Here is a 23,985-nt window from a genome sequence, read left to right as displayed (position 1 = left end):
TTTTCATTGTTGTTTCAATGTTGACTGTTAAAAGTAAGTTGTAAGCTGTATTGGTGTGTGTGTCTTTTAAAGAAATAAATAAATGAAAAACTCCTCTGAGGACTATTTTTTTTTACCGTATCAAAGATGGCGTCGGTGAAAGAGAAACTGCAATGTGTTCTGTGGTACGCAGAGCTAAAATCACCAATTCTGGTGTGTCGAAAGTTCACCAAAGAGTTCAAAAAGCCGGCACCGACTGAGAGTGCAATCCGAAAGTGGCATGCTAAGTTCTTGGAGACAGGAAGCGTCCTGGACCGTCCTCGAAGTGGGAGGCCGCCAACATCGCCTGCAACAGTGAGCACGGTAAGGGAAAGCATCATCAACAGCCCACAGAAGTCGATTCCTAGACGGTCCATGGAACTCGGAATTCCACAGACAACCGTGTTTAAGATAGCCAAGAAGACGATCAAGGCCAAAGGTTACAAAATCAAGATAGTCCAGGATCTGCATGATGAAGATTTGGACATCCGGTTCAACTTCTGTGACGCCATGCTCAAGCAGTTGGAACATGGCGACGTTCTCCTTTCAGCCATCATGTTCTCAGATGAGGCAACCTTCCATGTCTCCGGGAATGTTAACCGACACAACTGTCGCGTTTGGGGGCACGGAAAACCCAAAGGAATTTGAGACACATGAGAGAGATAGCCCTAAAGTGAACGTTTGGTGCGCTGTGTCCTATGATCATCTGATTGGACCGTTCTTTTTTGAAGAGGAGACCGTGAATGGAGATTCGTACCTGGATATGTTGCAGAAATACCTCATTCCGGAACTGGAGGCACGTGGAATCCAGAACGACATCGTGTTCCAACAGGACGGGGCACCCCCTCACTATGCAATCAAGGTGAGACAGTTCCTTGACGAGAAATTCCCTAACCGATGAATTGGCCGCGGTGGCCCGACCGCTTGGCCGCCAAGATCACCCGACCTTACCCCCCTGCGACTTCTGGCTTTGGGGTCATGTGAAAACGGAAGTTTATGCAAAGAAGCCAAGTGGTTTGGAGAACTTAAAGGACAAAATCAGGGCGTCTGTGGCTGGCATTTCGGATCAAACACGGCGGAACGCTGTGAGTGGATTCCAGCGCCGCCTACGCGGATGTGTGGACGTAAATGGCGCCCAGTTGGAGGTGTGGCGGTGAATGAACTGAGCTGGTGCAGATTACAGGTAAAAATTTAATCCTTTCGCTACCGTTTGCACTTTATTTGATTTCAATATGAGCATTTTTATGTAAATTATAAGCGAATTAAATCCGTCCATACTTTATGAAAACCCTGTAGATTAACTTTTTTGAAGACACCTCATTTTAAAAATAAAAGATAGGAAAAAATAACTAAAATGTCGGTGTTGTCAATTTAGAAATTATTTCTACATAAGAAATAAAATCTTTTTACGTGCAAAGCTATTTGTCAATTACTGTTTACAAAAATTGATCTGTTAAAGCTACGGTGCCGTATTTAGAATCTGTCTTGTCACTGAAAAGCCAGAGGCGGTATGGCATACCACCGCATACCTTATCACTTCGATCACTGACCCAGTTCCAATGATGAGTCTCCGAGTTGATTTCTTAGTGGTGTCATTGTTCGATTCATTGTGGTAAAAAACCGGTGCAGCAAGGAAGCATATGTTGATTTATGTGGCATACCCTATTGTGGAGACTTGACAAAGCAGAAGACTTAATTGCAATAAGGCAACAGTTTTGTGGTTATGTCCAACAAGCTGTTGATAAATAATGAATTACCTAAAATGATGAATGTCCCAGTCCACCTCGTTCGTAGTTCACGAATTACCAGTAAATCATAAAAATATATTAAGAAGCAAAATAAAAAGATTAATTTAAAAAAATGATTGTATGATTGTATTGTATTTAAAAAGATGATTTGATAAAATTGTAAATGTAGTGCAGATTTGCGGAAAGTTTAGTCATCTTCATGTTGCAACATCTTACGTCAATTATAAGAATTTTAACAGTTTTTTTACATCTAATGGCTTGAACTATCAACTGTCACATGACGTTGAGCCTGGCCCTCTGCGACTCATAAAATAAGATTTGTGACACTAATGTGATTTTTTTTGGGGGGGGGTGCGTTTCAACGTATCTGCCTTTACTCTCTTGTTTTTACAATCAGTCGCAGTTACATTCCATAATACTGAAGCGTTGTGGCAGTTTTCAATGAATTGTACTCTTTTTTTTTTTTTTTTTTTTTCAATGGATCACTCCGTTTTTTCGAGAGCGGTCTCGGGTTCGATTCCCAGTAGAGACACTCGGTCGAAGAAATGTAGAAGCTTTTTCAGGTCAGCCATCTTGAGTGAGGTTTTCCTGGGTTTTCTTCATTCACACCAGGCAGGGATGGTACGTAACATACAGGTGCAAGGTTTCTTCCTTCCTTTCCCAATCCTTTCTTTCTTCTTTTTCCTTGGATTGTGTGATCGATGAGGCACGTCATCCCTCATATGTGATAGACTAACATGGCCATAGATACCAAAAGCCCAGAAATCTTAATTCCTAATCCTAATCCATTTTGTCGAACGGAAATTGCGGCATCGATCCACGTTTTGCAGCATTCGGCCAAAACTGTTCGAGAAACAGGTTTCTGTAGCGTGCAGCGAGTTTGCAGCCCCAACAAGTTGACATGTGACATGCTACATGATGCACCGTGTTTCCTTGGTTGAGTATCGAATGCTGCATGCGTCACTGTTGTCCAAATGTTGGTTTGATGGAATAGCGCCTTAATATTTTCACACATACGCTTTTTAGTGCACCATAGTCTAGAGTTGAACTAATGATACTGTTATCCACACATCTTGCCAAGACTTTAAAGGATTTTACATCTGCTTGTAAATAATGTTAATCTATGCCATGAACAAACTGACAGATTTCTGACATCTGACTCTTTTATCAGCTGATACAATCAAAGTTTCAAACAAGGAACTCAGAGAGATTAAACCTATAAAGCAGACCGTAGTGGCACATGAATGTTGAAAACCTTTCAGATGCAATTTCTTTATTGATTCTTAATTATGACACCTTAGCATATATGATAACACATGTTACCACCAAATGTTGTGGTCAGGCTTATCTTGATCCGCTATTGAAGATGGAGGATGAGCCACTTCATGCTGACTCCCAATTAAAGTGCAAAGTATGAAAATGAAAACTAACAGTTTCATTTATGCCATTCCATAACAATTACTTATTTAACTTGTTTAAGAATTCTTGGCCAAGGAGTTACTATAAACCTTCAACTAAGCGATTCCTCTAATTACTTCATTTCAAAACTATGTGACCAGTGACGACGCCAGCTTTAATTTCTTGAGGAAAACACTTTTGGGATTACATCTATTTGTATACAGTAAATAGTTTTATATTTGATCTATATTATAACACTATGTCTGGGGCCCAGTTGTGTGGGGGCGCCTGGCACCTTACTCTCCTCTTACGTCGTCACTGAATGTGATATGGCCGCTGCGCAGCTGCTATGCCTAGAACCTGACGCTCTGTCCTAGCGGTGGCCGTTTAAGATAGATTGAAACTATTTTTCACCATACCATGCTGCTGCTTCAGTCAGATAGATTCGATACTGCTGGCTTTTAGATACTACCGAAAGCAATTCAACAATATTTTGTGAAAGTGGAAAGTTTCAGTTCTTACAGTAAGATAACTGAACCCACCACTGTGTGTTTGGATTTGTTGTCAACACACCTTTTTCTTTACCACTTCTTTGGTAAAGGTTCATAATAATCATAGCATTATAAACAACATTTGGAGATAGTGAGACACGTGGAACATAGGACAGAAACTGATTGTGGTCAAGGGTAGAGATGAGTTAGAGCTTGGTGGTAAATGACCATCCAGGCATCTCAGAGTTTTCAATAAGTTTTTGCGTAGTTTCCTTGTCAATAGAAGTTTTTATTGCAACACATTATAGTTCAGATTTGCTCATACCTGTAGAAGTCACTGCTGGAGGCATATCGACGTAAGAACTCGATAGTGTCAATTGTGTAGAATGATCAAACTCTTAAACGTTTATGGGGCCGCGGTGGCTAATGGTAGAGCGTTCACATCTGGTGCATGGAGTCCTGGGTTCAAACCCTGCTCCCGCCAAGTGAACTTTGTGGTGGACGAACACCGTATGCGTGGGTTTCCTCGGGGTTCTCCCATTTCCTCCCACTTTCTTCATTCCACTTTTCATTCATTCCTCTCATCACCGTCTCCCTTAGACTAGCCGGCATAATCGTGGGAAACTCAAAAACTCAAACAAATTTCATTTCATTTTCTTAAACGTTTGTCAAGAAAGTGAAATTAAGTGCTCAGTACCGAAATTTCGAATCGTCTCTTCGTAATGGCTCGATGATACTTAACAGTAGTGTTTATATATATATTATACATACATATTTATATTATATATATATGTATGTATATGGGAAGTAATGTTTCTCTTATATTACATTTGGAATAGAACTTATTTTCTTCGTGCGAAATATTACGCTTCATGTAAGAAACGCATATGCGTATCTGTTTTATGTGTCCATGTTAAATTTTCCCTTAATCTGTCAGTTTTGTGTATTGATGTGTTTAAGTGTCTAATACATAGTCAAATATTCATTTGGGATAATTCTATAATATCATTGTGATTTTCATTAAGATAGCATTATATATATATATTTTATTTGTTTTGCAGGTGTTAGTTGTGATTCATGTCTTAAGGGAAATTTCCGTGGTCGTCGGTATAAATGTTTAATATGTTATGATTATGACTTATGTGCTACCTGCTATGAAGCTGGAGCTACAACTACGCGACATACGACAGAGCATCCCATGCAATGTATTCTAACCAGGTCAGACTTCGGTAAGTGTCCGTATGGAAATGGTTATTTTGCAGTACCATAATTGGTATTCCAACAAAATAGTATTAAGTGCATCTAAGTATTAAAATGGATCTGTGGATCAGATAACTGTACATAATTGAAGAGTGTCAATTGATTCAACGATTTTTTTTCTTCTTAAGGCATTTTATCACTTGCAAATGTAATACTGTATTGAAATAATAGCGTCTCAAAAGTCAGCATTTCTAGCTCCTAAGTTTTTCTTCCCTTGTCTTTTACGTTTTTTTGCCTTTGTTGAAAGAAATCACAGCCCGAAGTTCAGTGAAGTTGCTGTGTATTTTTTTTATCTTTGTATGTATAAATATTTTTAATTAGAATGTGCGAAGTATAGTCCAACACAATGACTTTACGCCTGAGATAATGAAATAAGTGGATTTTACAAGCTTATTTGTAAGCTGTTACAACAATGTAAGACTAAACTCATTTTAATTACTTTCTTTTCTATTCGACTGTGTTGCGGCTGGTTAATTATTTCCTAATTCTGCATGCGATATAGTAATTGGGCTGTAGCTACATTGAAACACCTTTTTTTACAAAGTCATCGTCTTCTATGCCTTTTTACGTCAGTTAGCTGGGTTGGCTTTTAGGATCACTGTCCTCCACTTGTTTTTATCTTGTCATATCCGCTGTGACACCACATTGCACCATATCGTTCTTAACACAGTCTCTCCACTCTTTTCCCCGAACATTCTCGTGTAAGTATTACACACAAGATACTGAAAATTATTATGTTTGAATACAAACTACATATGAATTATCAAACATCTACAAAAGTATTATCATAAGAGTAATTAAAACATCATCTCCGTAGAAAATATTTATAAGATTATGTTTATTTTGAAAATATAGTTTAACATCTTGTAAATTCTTGTACTTTTGTGAAAAGTGTTTCCATTGTAAGTATTTCTTGTTATATTTATAAATTTAAAAACTACAAGATGGAAGACTTAACACATTTGACTAGGATTGTTCTATGTACTTTTTTCTTTATAAATTCTAAATGAATGAGACATGAAAGTTTTCTAACAAGTGTGTTTCTTCCAGATTTGTATTATGGTGGGGAAGCTCTAACGGTGGAACAACCACAGTCATTTACCTGCCCATATTGTGGCAAGATGGGCTTCACAGAAACTACATTACAGGAACACGTAACGTCAGAGCACTCGGAAACTTCGTTTGAAGTTGTAAGTACAAGTTCGTTCATTTAATCACATTAAAATTGATAATCAAACAGGACTTGATCAATCTGAATTATTGTAGTGTTCTGTCAAGGAAATTGCTTTCTGTAGTTGAAAATTGTTTCTGGTACTTTCCGATTGAGTTGTGATTATTTCTACACTACTGTGGAATATGGTGGTGGTCTGAACATGATGATACACGTTCTCTAACGCAGTCTCTTCGTATATTTTGGCCTACGTTTTAATACAGTTTCAGAAGAGTAGAGCTGAGTTGTGCCGTTGTACGACACCCCTACCAAAGCATCTCCAAAGCGGAATCTACCTAGTGATATCATAAGTTCTTTTACAAAGTCAATAATGAAATACGGGACAGTGTAAAACTGAGTAATATTATTTTAATGTGTGAAACATACAGATATTGTCAACACCAAGCACCAGTCACTTCTTGAAATGACTACGAAACAGGATTTGAATTTCTGAGGGCGACTACTACTTTCAAAAGTACATGATTGGAGCTCTTAGTGGTAGGATGCCTCTTTCTGCAGACAATGCCCTAAAGCATGTACCACAACTTCTAGTTCAGTGGGTTGAGGTCTGGAGGACCAGCCAGTTGGTGATGAAATCAGACACAATTTCCTGAAGTCACTCTTGTGTTGTACTTGCTTTGCGGGCAGATACCGAGTTCTGCTGGAAGCTTCACGGCTCATTACTAATACGGTGGTAGAGGTTTCACTATTCGCTGTATTTTTATTTTTCTGCAACCTAAAACTAAATGTCCTGGCACGAAGCCTCGAAGTGTTTAAACTGATCAGCCGGTGATTTATTTCCTTCGAGAGTGTGGGATTACCACGTGAATAATCTTATCGCTGTTGTTACTGGCTTCATTAAATGGAGTTTGGTACTTCTCTCATGCAAGTAGCTCCTCAGTTGTTTTTACGCCATCTTATCACATCTTTTCCAATGGATACGTACCCAGCTACAAGTCGTGACTTTTTTTTTTCCTCACGCATGAGGAGTAATACGAAATATGAACGATAGACGTTAGAAAGTATATTGCATGTACTACCAAGTGGTGCCACCAAAGACAGGATGTAGGAAAAAGCAAAACAGGCAGCAGATCAACATTGGTTTATTATGGCATCAGCAAAAGTTCGACGAAACTGCTTACACATGTTTGCAAATTGGTCACAGTACGCGTTCCCTAGTTATTAATGGTATTTAGAAGCTTTCGAAGTATTTACTCCTTTTGAAGGCCTCTCTGTGCTTCTCGCCACTATTCAATAGGACAGAGCACGCGCGCTCAATACTTCCTGTATCTCTGTGTGGCATTTCCGTGCTTTGTGCCGCGGAGAAATGCTGCTTTCACATACGAACGTTATTTACCCTTCATGACCTTCATTTCAGACTACTCTTGCTCGTAACTAACCTTTAAAGCGTGCTCAGACGCTCAGCTTTGCTTACGTAAACATCTGGTGGCACCACTCGGTATAACTTGTATTTTCCAATGTCTTCGTTGCTTTTGTAGTATTATCTCTATTCGCGAGAAAAAAAATGGTTGTCATGACTTACGACTTATCCCTCGCATTGGTCATGCTTGTACTGCTTCACCTTAACGATCACGGGAATTGGTAGACCAACGCAGCTATGGTGGTGTTGTCTCTCGATTTCGTAGACAAAAACAATACATATATGCAAAAATAAACAACTGAAATTTAAGCATTCAGATTTATCCGCTGATTTGATATAATGCGGATATGTTTGTCTATGTCTTTACATCAGACTTACGGATTAATTTCTTTATTTGCCTGAAGAAATTGTAGACAACAACAATTGTTCATTTTGTTAGTATCAAATTTGTCATTTTCACGGTGACAGTTCAGCTTTATCAAATGATAGTGAAATGCCCGTTCTTCGCATGGGGAGAATAGGGCTTATGTAAAACATTCGAAAATTAAGAAACGAAATAAAATAACGAACGGATCTGAAGCCTTTGAAGTTGCTTCTGTCAATATGAATGATATTATATGATTCCTGTGCCGGCTGTCATGCCCCTTCATGTGTAAACCTGGGCTTTAAACGTCATTGATACTGTTAACCAATCAGTTTAGTGACCCCGAAAACTATGGATCGATAGTAAGCTCGATAATTCTGGACATTTTATTTTCCACCCCATTTCGTCATCCATGGCGATAGGAGCTGAACGTAGACTTAAACGTAATCAGAAGTGCTACTATTCATCTCATCAACCCCGAAAACTATGGAGTTGATAGTAATATCTGTCGTTTCGATTAGTTTTACATGCCACCCTTTTTGACCTCCACTTTTAGAAGTATCACTATTCAGCGTCCACTAGGAGTGCCAGCATTCCCGAAACGTATAAATTCGACACTAGTGTCGGTTATTTTCGATTAATTTTAATGTCACCTCTTCGTACCTACCTTGAGTGTGATGGGAGTGTCTTACCACCACAGAATAAAAAAAAAAAAAAAAAAAAAAAAAATGGAAGTTACATGTGTACTAAGTTTGGTTGAAATTGCTCCAGGCATTCTAGAGTTACGCTGGAACATATGACATAATTTTATAGATAATATCCCGTGCGCCCCCTCCCCCCTAAACGAAAATTTTCGGCATGCTCGGTCATGTCCAATTATTTTTAATGACTAGATTCTTTACCGAGATAGGCTCGTGATATATTCAACTTTTCCCGTATATTATGATTCCCCTCTTCCTTCTTGTTACGAACTTGCTTTCCGTAAATCGTACGATTGAACTAATTAATTATTAATAAATATATGTATTATTGTTGATTTTTAGTTTTGTCTATCTTTGAGCTCTATTTACTAAGGTACGTAACATAAGTACAAGAGTACGTGTTTATAACGTAGTTTGTTTTTGTTCGAGTAATTTCGTTCGCGTGTAGTAGTTCTTAATAAAGTAAAAATTCAGTTAAATACTTACAGAGGTTGTTCAGCCTACGTTTGGCCGAATCGTTCCTTCCCCCTCCCGGACAAAATGGTCTCACTCGACCTGGCTCGTGACGTCCTGCAGTGTTGTGCAGTGGCTTCCTGGGAACGGAGTTGTATTTCCGCGCGGACGACAATAACGCACAAAACAGGACCATTGTTGTGTTGTGTTAAATTTGTTTCCAAGTGTGTGGGTTTCCGCTCTGTGACCAAAATGCCGCCCAAACTAAGTCTGTTTTGGAAAGGCTATGTTGCGACTCTTTATGACGCCCACTTTTGTGTTTCTGTCATTAGAAAACAGTGCAAAAAGAGTGTTTGCAACATCAGTTTAAGTGGAATAAAAAATGTTATTAAAAAGTACAAGGGCAGCGAAGCTCCACCATTTGGATCACCAACGAAGTTGTCTAGGAAGCGGGAATGCACCAAGGCTACCTCTACCATGCAGAGGAAACTTCGCAAAATGGTTATGCAAGAAAATCCGCCAACACAAAGGTGTATGGCTAATCGTTTTGATGTGTCTTTGGGGACTGTGAGCCGACGTTACACCATCAACTCAAGCTGGAAAATGTCATCAAAGCGCGCGGCCATCTTCTCACGGATGCCCACTAAAAGGAACGAAAGTGTAACGCCCGGAAGCCGTACGAACGGCATCTGGCAAAACAAAGGTGGATGTACGTCGTAACGCTCGATGAAGTATGGATTTACCCTTCCGACTGCGGCAAACCGAGAGCCATCATGTACCGAGAGAAAGGCGCCAAGAACTTCAGAAGGTGGGTCCGTGTCTGTAAAGAATCCTTCCCAAAAGGGTTCGTGGTCGTTACTGGCTACTGTTACCGAGGTAAACTGAAGATTCGTAGGATGGCGAAGAACTGCAAAATAAATTTGCAGTATTTTCAGGAGCAGATCATGCGGCCTATCTACGAGCATGAGATTCCAACAATGTACGGAAATGACGCCAATCTGGTGCGCATTCACATGGACAAGGCCTCATCACATACCTCATGATCGTCCCTCGCATTCTACAGGGAGATTGAGGAGGCAAGTGGTATACAGGTGATACCTTCCAATGAGGTACCTGTTAAATCTCCAGATGCAAGTCCTATGGACTATTGTGGATTTGGATTGGTGAAGCGGGCTTTGGGAAAACGGCGTGTGACAACTGTGGAAGGACTTTGGAGAGCTGTGCAAAGGGAATGGGACAAGGTTCCCCTCCCAGTTCTTCAGAGAAGCCTATTACAGTGGAAATTACACTTTCGGGCTATTGTTAGAAACCAAGGGAAACACATCGAGTACTTACAGACCTGGCGCCATGGATTCTTCTAAATTTTTAGGTAAGTCGAAATTGGCCAAATGTAGACTGAACAACCTCTGTCTTGCATAGTTATAATGTCGTGTTATGATTATGATGAGTGATGTGCCATAGACATGCAGATTTCTGTCATATTTAATACAAATACGGCAGGCATACCAGTAATTATATCTAACATTACTATTTAGGATGGATAAAGTAGGTTATTTTGCACCGAAGCAGAACAATGTAGAACACTGTAAAGTATGATTGTAATCGAATGTGATGGATGTAAACAAACCGTATATGTTAGGCCTAAATTGATAATTTAAACATGTCAAAATTTTAGTCTTTCACAACCGTGAAATGGAACATTTAAGGAATAACGGGCATAATGAGTTCTTTATTGTATTTTAGAAGAATTACAGACGTGAGAGATGACAGGATGTATTACGTGAGTGGAAAGAATGAATAATTTTACAAAATTAGAATCGTGTAATAAGAAACAAACGTGAAGGGTAGTTTTCTTTTTATGAGTAAATAATTTAGGTATTAAAATTGATTAAATTAAATTACTTAAAAATTCATGTTTATAAATGCGAATATTATTCTGCTCCCGAGAGAGCGCGATGATCTACGAGGTTGTACGAAGCGGACATTTGTATGAATGGTGCAGCCTGCAGTTCAGTGTCATGAAATTCTGTGGAATTAAGTAAGGAAAAGCGGAAACGAGGACTGTACACTAATCAAATTGATTTCTGAACATTCATACTTTGTGCTACATATGTGGGTAGTGATGAAGGTAAAAAATGTTCCAAATTTAAGTAATAATCATCTGAACTAGAACTTCGCAAAGAAGCCATTTTATAGTTAATCCTTCAGCTCCATTTTATAGTTCATCCTGCTTTGGCTGACTAATTATTATTCCCCAACGAACTAACTTGGATGCCTTTTGGAATAATTGATTTTCAGTATAGTCGTTTTGAATGGATTGGTTAAATTAGGTATTATTTGAATAATTAATTTGTCTTTGTTCCGTCACACAGATCTAGACAAGCTATGAAGGGGGCATGTCCTAACTTGTTTTGTTTCTAATATTAGACCTATTTATGCTATTGAAAAATTATAGTTAATCTGCTATGGCACATTATCTATCTTGATTCTTTGCATATTTCAGTTTCAGTGAAGTCCCAATTTAATTGATTATTTCAAGACAATGGTAGAAATTTTCGGTGAAGTTTCTGAATAACGTAATATTGGTAGGAAATATATATTAACATATGATGGAATTACATTAGCTACTGAACGCTAATAGCGTTTGTGTAGTTATTAAATACAATTTTAGGCACGTAATTAGCTGAAAGATGATGATAATATTTTGCTGAATTTATTAAATGAAATGTGAAATTGTAATAAACGAACATCTCATTTGCTGTTGCAAGCTTAGTCTGAACGATGCCTATGCGTTGGTTCCTGAATGTATGAGGACTTCTTATGTATTTATATTGTTATTAATTTTTTTGATTAACAGTTTTTTTTTTTTTCCGTAGTTGATAATCTATATATGAAGACTCGTTTCCGTAATGATGAAAGTCAATAATTTCCACAAAGTATTCTAATTTATTATTATTATTTAATATATAACTAACTAACTCTGTGGCCTATGGAACCCGGAGGTTCAGTGCCGCGTTCACAAAAGCTCTCCACTGACTTCTGTCGTTAACCAACTGGATTCAGTTTCTACTTTGTATTCCTGTATCTGCGAGATCCATCTTAATATTGTCCTCCCATCTGCTCCTAGGTCTTCCTAATGGTCGTTTTCCGATTGGTCTTTCAGTCACGACTTTGAAAGCGTTCCTACTTCCTTTCATCCTAGCTACATGCCCTGCCCACCTAAGCCTCCTAGACTTTGATGACCCTAAGTTAATGAAGAATTTATACCAAATTTCATCGTTCTAGTTTGACTGAATCGTGAAATGCTCAATTTTTTGCATGCATTTTGACATGCCTTCTTTCCCGTCTTAGGATACTCATTTTAATAAAATAACATGCTTAAATCTAAGGTATGCCATACTCCACTCATATATGAAAAATCATCAAAATCTAGGAATAGTTCGCGAACTAACATTGTTACGTTCACAGTAGTAGTAGTAGTTGTTGTTGTTGTTACACATTATTTCAAATTACCTTGAAAAGCACAAAATTAAACAACTTGCTTCAAGTTCGAGAAAATCCTGCCTGCTAAGTTGTCCTGCTAAGGTCACATAAACTTTTGAAAAGGGGATTTTTTTTTTTTTTTTTTTCAGAAAAAAAAAATTTTCCTCGAATTCTTCTTTCCAGGTATATAGTACGGACATGCGAGTGGTACGGTTTGGATGGTTGTTTTGCGAAATGGGATACTGGACAAAATACAGTAACTCAACTCAATAAGGACATAAGTAATCACAGAACGATACTTTTTTTTCTAAATTTCTTCTTCCTCGTCGCGGTACTTTGAGTGTAAGTTGTTGCGTCTGTGTAAATGTGTTTCTCTCTGTTGTTTCAGAACTAATGAACAAATGGACAATGGAAAATTTTTGAAACATTAGATATTTCTAGTTCACTTTCTCCCCTGGTTTTCTACGCTATAAGTTTGTTCAGCCTACATAAGACGGTGTTTCGGTAGAAATTACATAGTATATATAATAGGTGGCTCCTTTGCCCCCCTTAAAACGAGGATTTTCAAAAACTCCGAGAGTTGGGTCCGCTTACTTAAATGAATTTACGAGTTTTTTGTTAAACCACCAGATGAGATGTTGAAACCCAGAAGAATGAAATCTGTTGACAAACACCGTGTTCAATCATTGTGGAGTAGTGAGCGTGAAACTATCGAGTAACCGAAGCATCCGTCAAGGATGAACTGCTTGATGTAATTCGAATTTTCTAGGCAGTCGCTAATTTTTATGAAATTCCTACGTCAGACAGTTCAGAAGCCATATTTTACCCCGCTCACAAATTACATGATTCATGCGTTGATCAAGGTCGTCTCTGCCAGATATCCACCCTTCACTTCTCTCATCTTGTAGGTCAGTCGGGCAAACATCGTGACATTATTATAATATACAGATATGTATAAGGTAATAGAGTGAGTGTGAAGTAGATTCTGTCAAGTACGTAACGCAAATCTCATTTCATGGAATAATGAAAATGGCCATTCAGCTATATTCGTTAATCGATACATAGAATAATTAACTTCATAGGTTTGTGATAAATCTGAGAGCAAACTAGGTGGCTACATTTATTCTGCGTGATTTTGGTTTTAATTACAGTAATTCGTTTACGACAGTTTTCATTAAGTAAACAGACTGATGGTAATTCAACAGAACCAATGGTATTAAGTCGAATGCCCGTTGATTAGTTTTTAAGTGTATAAAAATGAAAAATATATTTTAATATATCAAATTAAATAAAATTAAGTGCTAGGTATTAATGAAATACAACTAATTGTATTCAAACATTTTAAATTACAGTACTGTGTATAAACTGTAAGGAAGAAAACTATGCTGTCATTAATCTGGAACTAGCAGTTTAGATTTTCCTTAACTCATTATGTTAAGAATGCTCATTTAACTGAATATTTTGCGACATTATTTCTAAAATTTATTATTGTATTTTTGTTTTCCAGGTGTGCCCTGTATGTGCCTCACTTCCTGGGGGAGACCCAAACCACGTGACTGATGATTTTGCTGGACATTTAACACTAGAACACCGCAGTGGGCCGCGGGACCTGATATCCTTCCTCATATCCTCTTTATACAGAATGCCCAACACAACCTAAGTTAATCTAGAATTTTTATTAAGGGCAGTAAATTGCTATTATGATTGGTCTTTAGTTGGGAAACAGACAGAGATTTTTTAAATATGGTTAACAAGTTAAGAAAATTTTTATCGATGTTTATTTTTATAGGAAGAACTGCTTGATGTGTAATAATTGTGTATAGCTACGTCATGGTATAATGCATATGTAGATGCTATTTTCAGTTGCTATAGCTAATCAAATTGAATATGCAGATCATGGATGTACTCAGAGATCTTCAGTATAAGATATTCTGGTTGCAAGAAAGTGATTTGCTTTGAATTTTTGTTATGATCTTTTCGTGCGCTTGTGTTCTTTTGGGAGTTGTTCAGTTATTCATAAGCAGCTTTAAATGCTCGATTCATAAATGCCTTTTATTCTGTCAGAGGGGGGCAATACTGGTTCAGTAGTAGTGCGCTAAGCTCGATACAAGGGTACCTGATTTAATTCCAGACCGTATGAGTTTGGAATGGGCAAGAACATTTTTTTTTTCCTCCTTCGAAATCCTTTTGTCTTTATTCTACCAATCCTTGGATAGTGATGCACTTATCTTCTGTCTTTGTTAGCCTCGAGAGAATAACACAAGACGTTGAATATTCTATTTTCAAATTCCTTCGTAATCTATACGAAGAAGTCGTACAAACATTAAACGTAGATTAAGATGTAGTTCGAAAATATCCATCATAAAAACATATTCAGTATTATAGTGCTGCATAATTAGTACGGGTATTGTACAGGTTTTGTCGTAGTAGAGGCAGTGATTATCATGTGACCAATTATTGTGAAACTATTTGAATTAAGACGTAAAAATCGAAAATGAAAAACTAGTAATAGTGGCAGTTAGCTACTGTCTGGTATGTTCCCCCTCACCATACTATTGGCAGTGGTTTATGATCAGATCAAAAATACGTAGAACTTCCATATTCTTTAATTTTTGTATATATATTGAATAATTGGATAAATTTCTAAATTAAAGGAAGTTATTCACAACTAGAGGGAATTAAAATAACTTTCGATAACGTGTAATCATAATCATATGTAGAGTTTTTGTTACCTACTGTTAATCTTTGATATCGATTTCAATTCCCAATGCGAACACAACCTCCTGTAACGTACGAGAACGTAAACAAGAAAACAACTAATACTAATCATTAATATTTCTAATTACGACATTGTGAGTTGCAAATATAGCAATAGCATATTCACGGACCGAACGCTGATTTACGACTACCCACGTAATAGCATGCAGATTCTAATTTTGCTGTGCATACCCCAGCTGTGCTACGTGGCAAGGATGTAATGAGAGATTGGTAATCGTCTCCTAGTATAGCCAACCAGACTGCGTGTAAGATGGTCTTCAGTGTTGAGGTGAAAGTGGACAAACTTTGTAGACTTTGTGTGCCATTCCAGAACGTCTTAAGGTGTTCAATAGTGTTGAGTTTTGGAGTGGAGCTGGTCCAGTAGCTATGGAAAATACTGGAAGTGTGCACTGTGTTCTTCGAGCCATTGCTGCACAGAATATGTATGATAATTAGGTATGTCATGTCTTGGAAGATACCATTGCCATGGAAAACTGTACCGTGGCTGTCAAAAGATTGTGCCATGTAAACGTGCTTCACACCATACAGTCGCCGCAATGGCTTTCACTGTTGGCACCATGTGCAAGGGCTCCGACGTCTCATAGGATTTCCCTTACACACATGCCCATATACGAGTTGGAGTAAAGACCGTGACTCATCACTCTTTATTCCAGCCTTGCATCGTCTTCCAGTTCGGGCATCAGGCGAGTCGACTTTGCGGAAACGGGATGGGGAGCAGGTATTGCTCCTGGGGTTCTAAGTCCATACGCTCTTGATCATAAGGGATGTCTTCGAGAAGACCACGAGTGCATTAATTAGTCAGCTGATCCATTGTGTCGCTGATGTGCCAATAATAGTCGCAGAATGAGACGGTCTCCCGGACAGCCTTGTACCGTTCTTTACGGTTTTGCTGATGATACTCTTCGTTTACACTAGTCTTGATATACTTCCATATACAAGGGATGGGCAAAAACATGGAAACACACGAAAAATTGCAAATTATTTTTATTAATAGCAAGTAAGACTACTTTTGGCACGCAGAACTGCCTGCTGTCGACGGGGAATGGAGTAATACTGGTCGCGTATGGTTGTGAAAGAGATGTTGTACCATTCTTCCGCCAAAGCTGCTGCAAGTTGTAGAGACGACGGTGATGGGTAGCGGGCTCGCACTTTGGTCTCCAAAACTGACTACAAGGGCTCAATGATATTAATTTTTTTAATTAAAAGTTACTTTTTTTCAAGTTTGTCACTAAAAGTTACTTTTTTTGGGAGGTAAAGTGACTTTTTTTGTGTGATTTATGTTTTGCATTGGCAGTTTTCTAAGAAAAATATTATTAAAATAAATGGAGAAAAGCAGAAACTTGTTACTTATTACTCTTCTGAAAGCTTCAGTACTTGCTGCCACATGTAAAACAGTCAGCTTTATTCTCACTTCAGCTTTTATTCTTTCTAAAGCACAGTAGATGGTTGGTGGATGCTTAAGCTCTCAAGGTGGGTTTGAGAACCCTTCTGTGTCTATTCTTTCTTCTATCATAATAGTCTTTTAGTTTTCTCTCGTAATAATTAACGCTCCGTTCGACGTTGTGTGTGTTTATGTGGTTCATCATGTTAGTTTTGTGTTATGCTTCTTGTATGTTCTTCTTAAGAGTAGGTGATGAATTTGAATATTTCATGGCTTTGAGAACTCTCAATGCTAAGTTAAATATAATGTCTGGGATGTAGAAATTCGGAAATAGGCCAGAACTGGTTCCACTTACTCAGAAGCTTCTTACATCTGCTAAGTCTGCTTACCGTAACTACAAAGCATACTTACAAAAACCAGGAAAGGAGGAAGCTCAAAAAGAAGTAGTAAAGAAGAAAAGATGAAACAAAACAACAAGATGAAACAAAGAGAGGTGATGGAGAAATTGACAAAGGAAAAAGAGGCATGATGAGATTTTGGTCACTTTTCAATTATTTACAAGAGCAGACCACTGAGAGCCCTGCAGTCTATCGTACGCTTGTGCTGGCGTTCTCCACACGTACACTCGGGCAGCAGTTGGAAGCAATGTAACGGAAGACTCATCCCACCAAATGGCATTCGTACATTGCTCCATTGTCCAGTTTTATGGGTGTTGCACAACTGTCTCAGTATAGCAGCATGATCAGCAGTCACGAGTGGCTTGGGAATTGCAGATCTGCCATAATTAAATACCCTGATTGTGGAGTTTTTGGGGCTAACAGGGTTTGTAAGCACTGTATTCAGCTCAGCTGTTTGTCGCCGCGGTGATCTTCTGCTTGGTCACAATCCTTCCCAATGTGCGTCTGTCTCTTGTGACGCAACACATATTTGCGTCCATGCTAGTGCTTCGCTGATATGGTTTGCCCGGAACACTTTTAGGCAGTCACGATCTTCGAGACTGTACCTCTTGGTACACCAAACATATCAGCTACTTTCGTCATGGAAGCTCCCGTCATACGCGCACCCATAATTTGCCCTCTTTGAAACTCTTCAACTCATGTCAGACATGATTTACGATAATCTGCATGGACCGGTTGCTGAACTGTTAACTGGCCCGTTTGTTCGATTGGCCAGGCTGTATACCTCACAAGATGTGCCGGTGACCACAGCGACACCTACCATTCAGACGCAAATCGTGTATACCAGGTGTTTCCTTGTTTTTGTCTGTCCCCTGTAGCTGCTCTCGAACACTCCACGAGTACAGCTATCTGCGCGACTGATACCAGCCCTTCGGGAGTCCATAATCTGACTTTTGTTAAATAGTAATACATCTTGGCATTTACTCATCACACGCGAACTCTCACTATTGACTGCCTAGACCAATATCTACGTACTACCTGGGTGCACCTTGCGCCGTTACTGAACAAAGGAATTCCAGAGTGGGACTATCTCGGACGATCTGTCATAATTCCTCCTTTAAATGCGACTTTTTTTTTTTAACTTCCAGCTGTAAAGTTATATAAATGATAGAAGACCGCTTCGTATAGGTCGTTGTGTTACTATTCTGATTTTTTTCTTTCTTTTCTATTTACATGTTCACACAACCTAAATTACAGTAATAGCAGGTTTAATGTTCGGAATTTATAAGTAATAAACTTAACCATTTTGTTGGTAATATTTATGATTGTAGCTTTTAATTCTGGAAATGTTGTTACTGGGGTTGATAATTGTTGGAAGACTCAGCAGTTCTTCCTTAAAGTTACAGTATGGAGAGTTAAATTATTTTTATGCAAAATTTAAAATTATGGAATTGTCTTGAATACCCTAAACACAAAATTGGAAGAATTACTTAATGGAAGTTATTGTTGTGAAAAATAGGTATTATTGTTTATCATTATTATTATTATGTGGCTTAATGCTTTTATTCCTTCTTAGACATCTTATTTATATATTTCAAACCAGTTTCGCTGGATGGAACTCGTAGCTTGTGTTGGGCAGATTGCTTTTTCTTTTTCGTTCTTTTTTTTTTTATTTTACAGTATTTTTTCCCCCTTTGTGTTAGTTTTGTTGCATTAGTGTGTTAAGTCTAATTTGTTTGTTTTTCGTTTGGTATGGTAGACTCTTAAATTTCTGAGCATATTAATCCAAGCTTTTTCCTCAAGGCATGTTTCTAACCTAAAATATGTATAGTGTTGGCCTGGTGAACAGTATAGTTTGATAGTAGTGGTGAAACTTAGAATCGTAATATAGTCACGTATTGAGAACTATTAGCATGCTTTTATCTTTTGTAACCTGGCCTGTAATTTAATTTTTGGTGGGAAGATAGTGATACTATCCTAGAGAGACAATAGGGCATCAATCAAAAAATTCAAAGATTATTCAGTCGTAAATTATTGCAATAAGATTATGTTTCACTCACTCTATCCTCTGTATGATTAAATGTGTAATTTCTTTCGTTAACCTCTATCACAAAGAAGGGGTGTGATTGTTTTGAAGGTGTTAGGGAGAGAGTATGATTGCATGACGAGTCTAAGCTATCTTTGACTGATACATTGTTGTTTAGCTCTAAAGGAAGGTAATAGGTTTCTAGATTCCACACATTGATAAGTGAATTAGTATTTGCTTAGAAAGCTAGTCTTATAGGGTATAAAAGCGAACAGGAAATAAGTGTTGTACGATATTTTTAGTAGGAGAATAAAATTTGCACCGAAAATACGATGCCAAAGCTACTAGAAAATAGGAATCCAATCAACGAAATAATAGGATCATGGTTGCTTAATGAGCAGGTAACAAGGATACTGACGATTTGTGTCCCGTGTTACTCATTATTTGTGGCCCTCGTTAGGCTTATCATGTAAGAAATATTAGGTTGGTGTCTATGAAATGTCCGTTCCTAGGTGCGAGTTTTCTAAGAAAAATTAAAGCTGCAATACCTGGTTAATCAAAATAATCGTAGTCTGCAACCCCACAACTTTTGCCATCGTGTAGCCAACGATTGGATTCCATGGCGAAAGGAATTTGGAGTCTGGGATGCAAAGAAATCCTCAACCCCACACTCCACCATCCAGACAGAGAAGATCGAAATGCAGAAAGAGGTGATAATTAGTGGGAGAAATATCAGGAGAATGCGGTGAGTGAGGAAGGATTTCATACTGTATCTAGAAAGCTTGCATTGTCCATTGCGCAACATGTGGATGAGAATTGTCGTCCAACATAAAGAAACCATGTCTGTTGACCATTGCTGGATAATTGTTGACAAGTTTACTGTGCATTTTATGGAATTCGACACTGTAAAGATCTGCATTGATGGTTTCACCTCACCTGAGAAAGACATCACACCATAGACCACCATACCATACCAATACCTTCTCTGGGTGAAGTGGTGGTTTAGGAAACGTCCTGGATGTTGATCATGAACCTGGGCTTAACGTTTTCACCGCCGAATGACAGTGACATGATGTGTGCCAAACGTATGCAATGACACGTTTCCGAAGATCTACTTGGTTGGTGCCCATGGGGCTCATTCTGCAATGCTGCCAATGAAATGAAATGTGACCAATGGCGAATGATGCCTTCATTCACCATTTCTGTCTGGTCCAAATATACTGTTAATGTTTTTTGCAGCCTGCGCCGAATGTCCCATACTCGTAAGAAAAAAAATCATAGCTGGGTTTCCTTCATTATGCATTTTCATAAGACCTTGTCTAACTGCACTGCCTTCTGTCTGTCTGGGTAGTCCAACCTCTGCTGGGTATGTATAGTTTGTGAATTTAACCCATCCGTATGTTGTGTCGTTGAGGTGTTTCCCACCAGACATCAAAGCGGACATTTCATTAACATCAACGTAATAAATCACATGCCATTTCTTTTTCTAAACATCTAACTGCAGCAAGAGCGAAACATTTCAATTTCCCGGTGTACAGTAGCGTATCTGTCAAAACGGAAATGTGTGCAGTAACTCGAATAATGTCAGAGTAAGATGGACTTGGTTCTAACAAAACTTTAAACCAGAATTTAAAATCGAAGAAACTCCTGAACTCTCGGAAGTTTGTATTAATATTAATGTCATTCGGCTTTAAACAAATATTACAAACATGATGGTTTAGCGAAGCTTTCTTTACCACACCTCTTACAAACAAGTGGTTGAACTAATTTGCAGAGCAGAATCTTAAAGGACGAGAAACTTCGATACACTAGACGTTATTGCTATGTGGGTGAGACTTTTGAGCTTTCTGTTCAACAAATAAGGCTATAAACACTGTAAAACGCTAGTATTCATACTGATTGTACACACTCGTGTTTTGATTTATTCCTTAATCAGTATTTAAACTTGAGATTTTGCTGAAGTCTTCCTCAGGGTTAAATTTGTTTTAAAATCCAAACTTCTTATTTGGATCACATAACTTGCTCTTCTTAGTTGCCTAACACATATCAATGTGGTGGACTGTCTTGCCGATTGGGAGTGGTGTTTACAAGCTTAGATATTTGTCTTTTACTTAGTATCAGGGTGGAAAAAAAATCATGATTTTTTAAAAATCATTTTTGATGATTTTTTTTTTATTTAAATCGATTTTTTTTATTTAAATCAAATCTTTCTTCCCGTATAATACAAGTCGCGAACTGAAGAAAAAGCATTACGAATTAGTATTAAATGCCAATTAGCCATTTAAGTGAAAGCATTGGGTTTGAATTTTGAATTAATGCCTAATCGTTAGCCTATATCAATCCCAAATAATGTTATGTGGTTTATTAACAATTTTATTTTATTTTATTTTTATTTATTATTATTTTTTGTAAATTATAGACTTTCAGTCAAGCATCATCCCTATTTATCCTAGGATCATGGTTCATACCTCATTCTCTTCAGAATAGAACAGCCTTTAAAACAGTAACATTCACATTTTCCCTATCATGTCCCTGAAGCGGAAAATTTTAGAGAAGTCGGGATTTTTTCTGATTTCTTTTTCAAATTTTGATCCCCTCTCGACTCCTCTGTGTTAACGCACAGATCTCAAAATCAACTGGGAAATACTAAGGGTGTACTAAATTTCAAGCTTCTATCTTGAATAGTAAGGGCGAGAAAAATATTTAACAGTGAGCTAAGAACATCCCCACAATACCCCAGATGACCCGGATGTAATATAAAAATTTCCTCGGACATCCCTATTTATCCTAGAATCATGATTTGTACATTATTCTCTTCGGAATAAAACAGTTTCAAGCGGTTCTCCATCGTGTAGGCTATCTGGGGCTGGAAAATCACGAAAAAACGGATTTTCTGTTAAGAAATATCTCCTTTTTTACTTTTTACCCCTCTGTACCGCCTCTGTTTAAAGGCAAAGCTCTGAAACAAATCTGAAAAATGCTAAGGGTCGCAGTGAATGAGTGTCCAAAATTTCAAACTTCTAGATGCAGAAGTAAGCCAGCGAAAAATAATATCCCAGATTTCCGTATAAAACAGGATCTCAGGTAACAGTTTCCTGAGACATCCATATTTATCCTAAGATCATGGTTCGTACATCATTCTCTTCAGAATAGAACAGCCTTTCAGATGGTATCACTCATATGTCTCCATCTTAGGCGGGAAAATCGCGAAGAAAGCTATTTTTTGTTAAAAATAAATTTTAAAAAAAGCATTTTTGCCCCTCTCTATCACCCTGTTTTCACGTAGAGATCTGAAATCATCTGAAAAATATTAAGGGTGCACTGAACGAGTATGCAGAATTTCAGTCTTCTGAATGCAAAATGTAGGCCCGCCAAAAAGTAATAAAAATAGGCACAACAAAAAATATCTTTTTTAAATTTATGCCGTCATCACATTCTATGTCTCGACACAGAGGCGTGAAAGCATATGTAACGTGCTCTACAATGCCTTCAGTCCTGAAAAAAACGAAGTAAAAAGCTTTATTGGTACTTTTTTAATCGAATAATGAAGATTTGATCCTATCACCTAAAAATAGGTGATATAATTTAAAAGGTTAAGCGTTAAGGAAAAAGTACAGCAATGCTTATCAAAGTGACACTTTTTTTCCACAAAAGTTACTAATATTTGGCAGGGGCATATTTTTAAGGAAATTGTAATTAGCTTGCGGCACGAAATACATAAATTTTGCCTAAAGTTATAAAATCTAAAAAAAAAAAAAAAAAAAAAAAAAAAAATCGGAGAGGGGATAGGACACTTCTAAATACATCCTATTATCTTTGAACAAATATATAGACGCGCACACAAAAGAATCTTCGTCTTAAATGTCGATGGTGATTTCCCCGTTGGAATAGTTAACGATTTACAATATAAACACTATGTTACGAAGAGAAGAAAACGGGATTGTCCTGTTACCCGTTCAAAACGGGGTTTTTCCGAATCATCCTCTGTATGACACTTGTTTTCATACTTTGCTGTACATAGTGTACATTTGAGTCTCATTGCATTATGATTTATCATCTTCCATAATCGAAATAATAGAACAGAAATGGGACTTTACTTATTTTCACTTTAAATTATTTGGGAATTTGATTTAAATCTACAATTTTTATTTAAAAAATCAAGTGATTTAAATCGTGATTTAAATCAGACTGATTTAAATCAATCCACCCTGCTTAGTATACCTGGTATTACCTCTTAAATCCTTCAGATTTAGGAGGAAAAAACAAGGATTCTAAAAACATGAAGGTATGTGTGTGATCCAGATAAGTTGTTCAGATTTTTAAAAACAAAATTAACCCTGACGAAGATTTTAGCAAAATCTGAAGTTAAGTAGTGGTTACGGGATAAATAAAGTTGCACTAAAATATATGTATAAGACTTGTCTAAAAGGTATTAAGCCTTTGGAGGTCAAAATTGAAAATGCATTTATTGTGATTTGAAAAATACTATAAAACCACGTATGTGTCAGTTTGTTCGATGACTTTCCGTCATTTTTTCCGGCAACACCGTAATTCCATCGCTATAAAACGTCTGAGCCTTTTGGTCAAAAATTGTGACACGTGGTGTTCACAGACCTCTTTTGAAACTAGCTTAATACCATTCAAGGAGTTCTGCAGAGACCGAAACAAATAAGTCTAATCGTGCTAGGTCCGGGATGCGCTGTGGATCCATAATATCTCCCAGCTAAGTTCTCTCAATTTCTGACGAGTCGTTAAAGATGTGTGTGTTCTGGTGCTGTCAGAGTGGAATACGACACCCTTTGTATTGACTAGTTCCGACCGTTTCTTTTGAATTGCTAGGTGCATTCGCGCTATTTACCGACAATACAGGACCGAGTCTATTGTTCTGCCCGGCG

General features: G+C 37.7%; 1 protein-coding gene across 7 annotated transcripts in view; it reads left to right on the top strand.

The window, feature by feature from the left end:
- The window catches only part of LOC145692409 (E3 ubiquitin-protein ligase KCMF1-like), a 129,972-nt gene that overhangs the window by 57,841 nt on the left and 48,146 nt on the right, over positions 1 to 23,985 (top strand). For 6 of the 7 annotated variants that reach the window (XM_081767740.1, XM_081767737.1, XM_081767718.1 and 3 more), the window contains exons 2-4: positions 4,717 to 4,884; positions 5,966 to 6,105; positions 14,015 to 14,131. In XM_081767740.1, the coding sequence (XP_081623866.1) occupies positions 4,717 to 4,884; positions 5,966 to 6,105; positions 14,015 to 14,131 (425 nt within the window). The remainder of the gene's footprint in view (positions 1 to 4,716; positions 4,885 to 5,965; positions 6,106 to 14,014; positions 14,132 to 23,985) is intronic. The other variant, XM_081767723.1, reaches the window with a different exon arrangement.

The sequence above is a fragment of the Thermobia domestica genome, chromosome 1, assembly GCF_964235325.1.
Source record: "Thermobia domestica chromosome 1, izTheDome1.hap1.1, whole genome shotgun sequence".
Classification (NCBI taxonomy): Eukaryota; Metazoa; Arthropoda; class Insecta; order Zygentoma; family Lepismatidae; genus Thermobia; species Thermobia domestica.
This window is presented reverse-complemented; position numbering and strand designations above follow the sequence as displayed.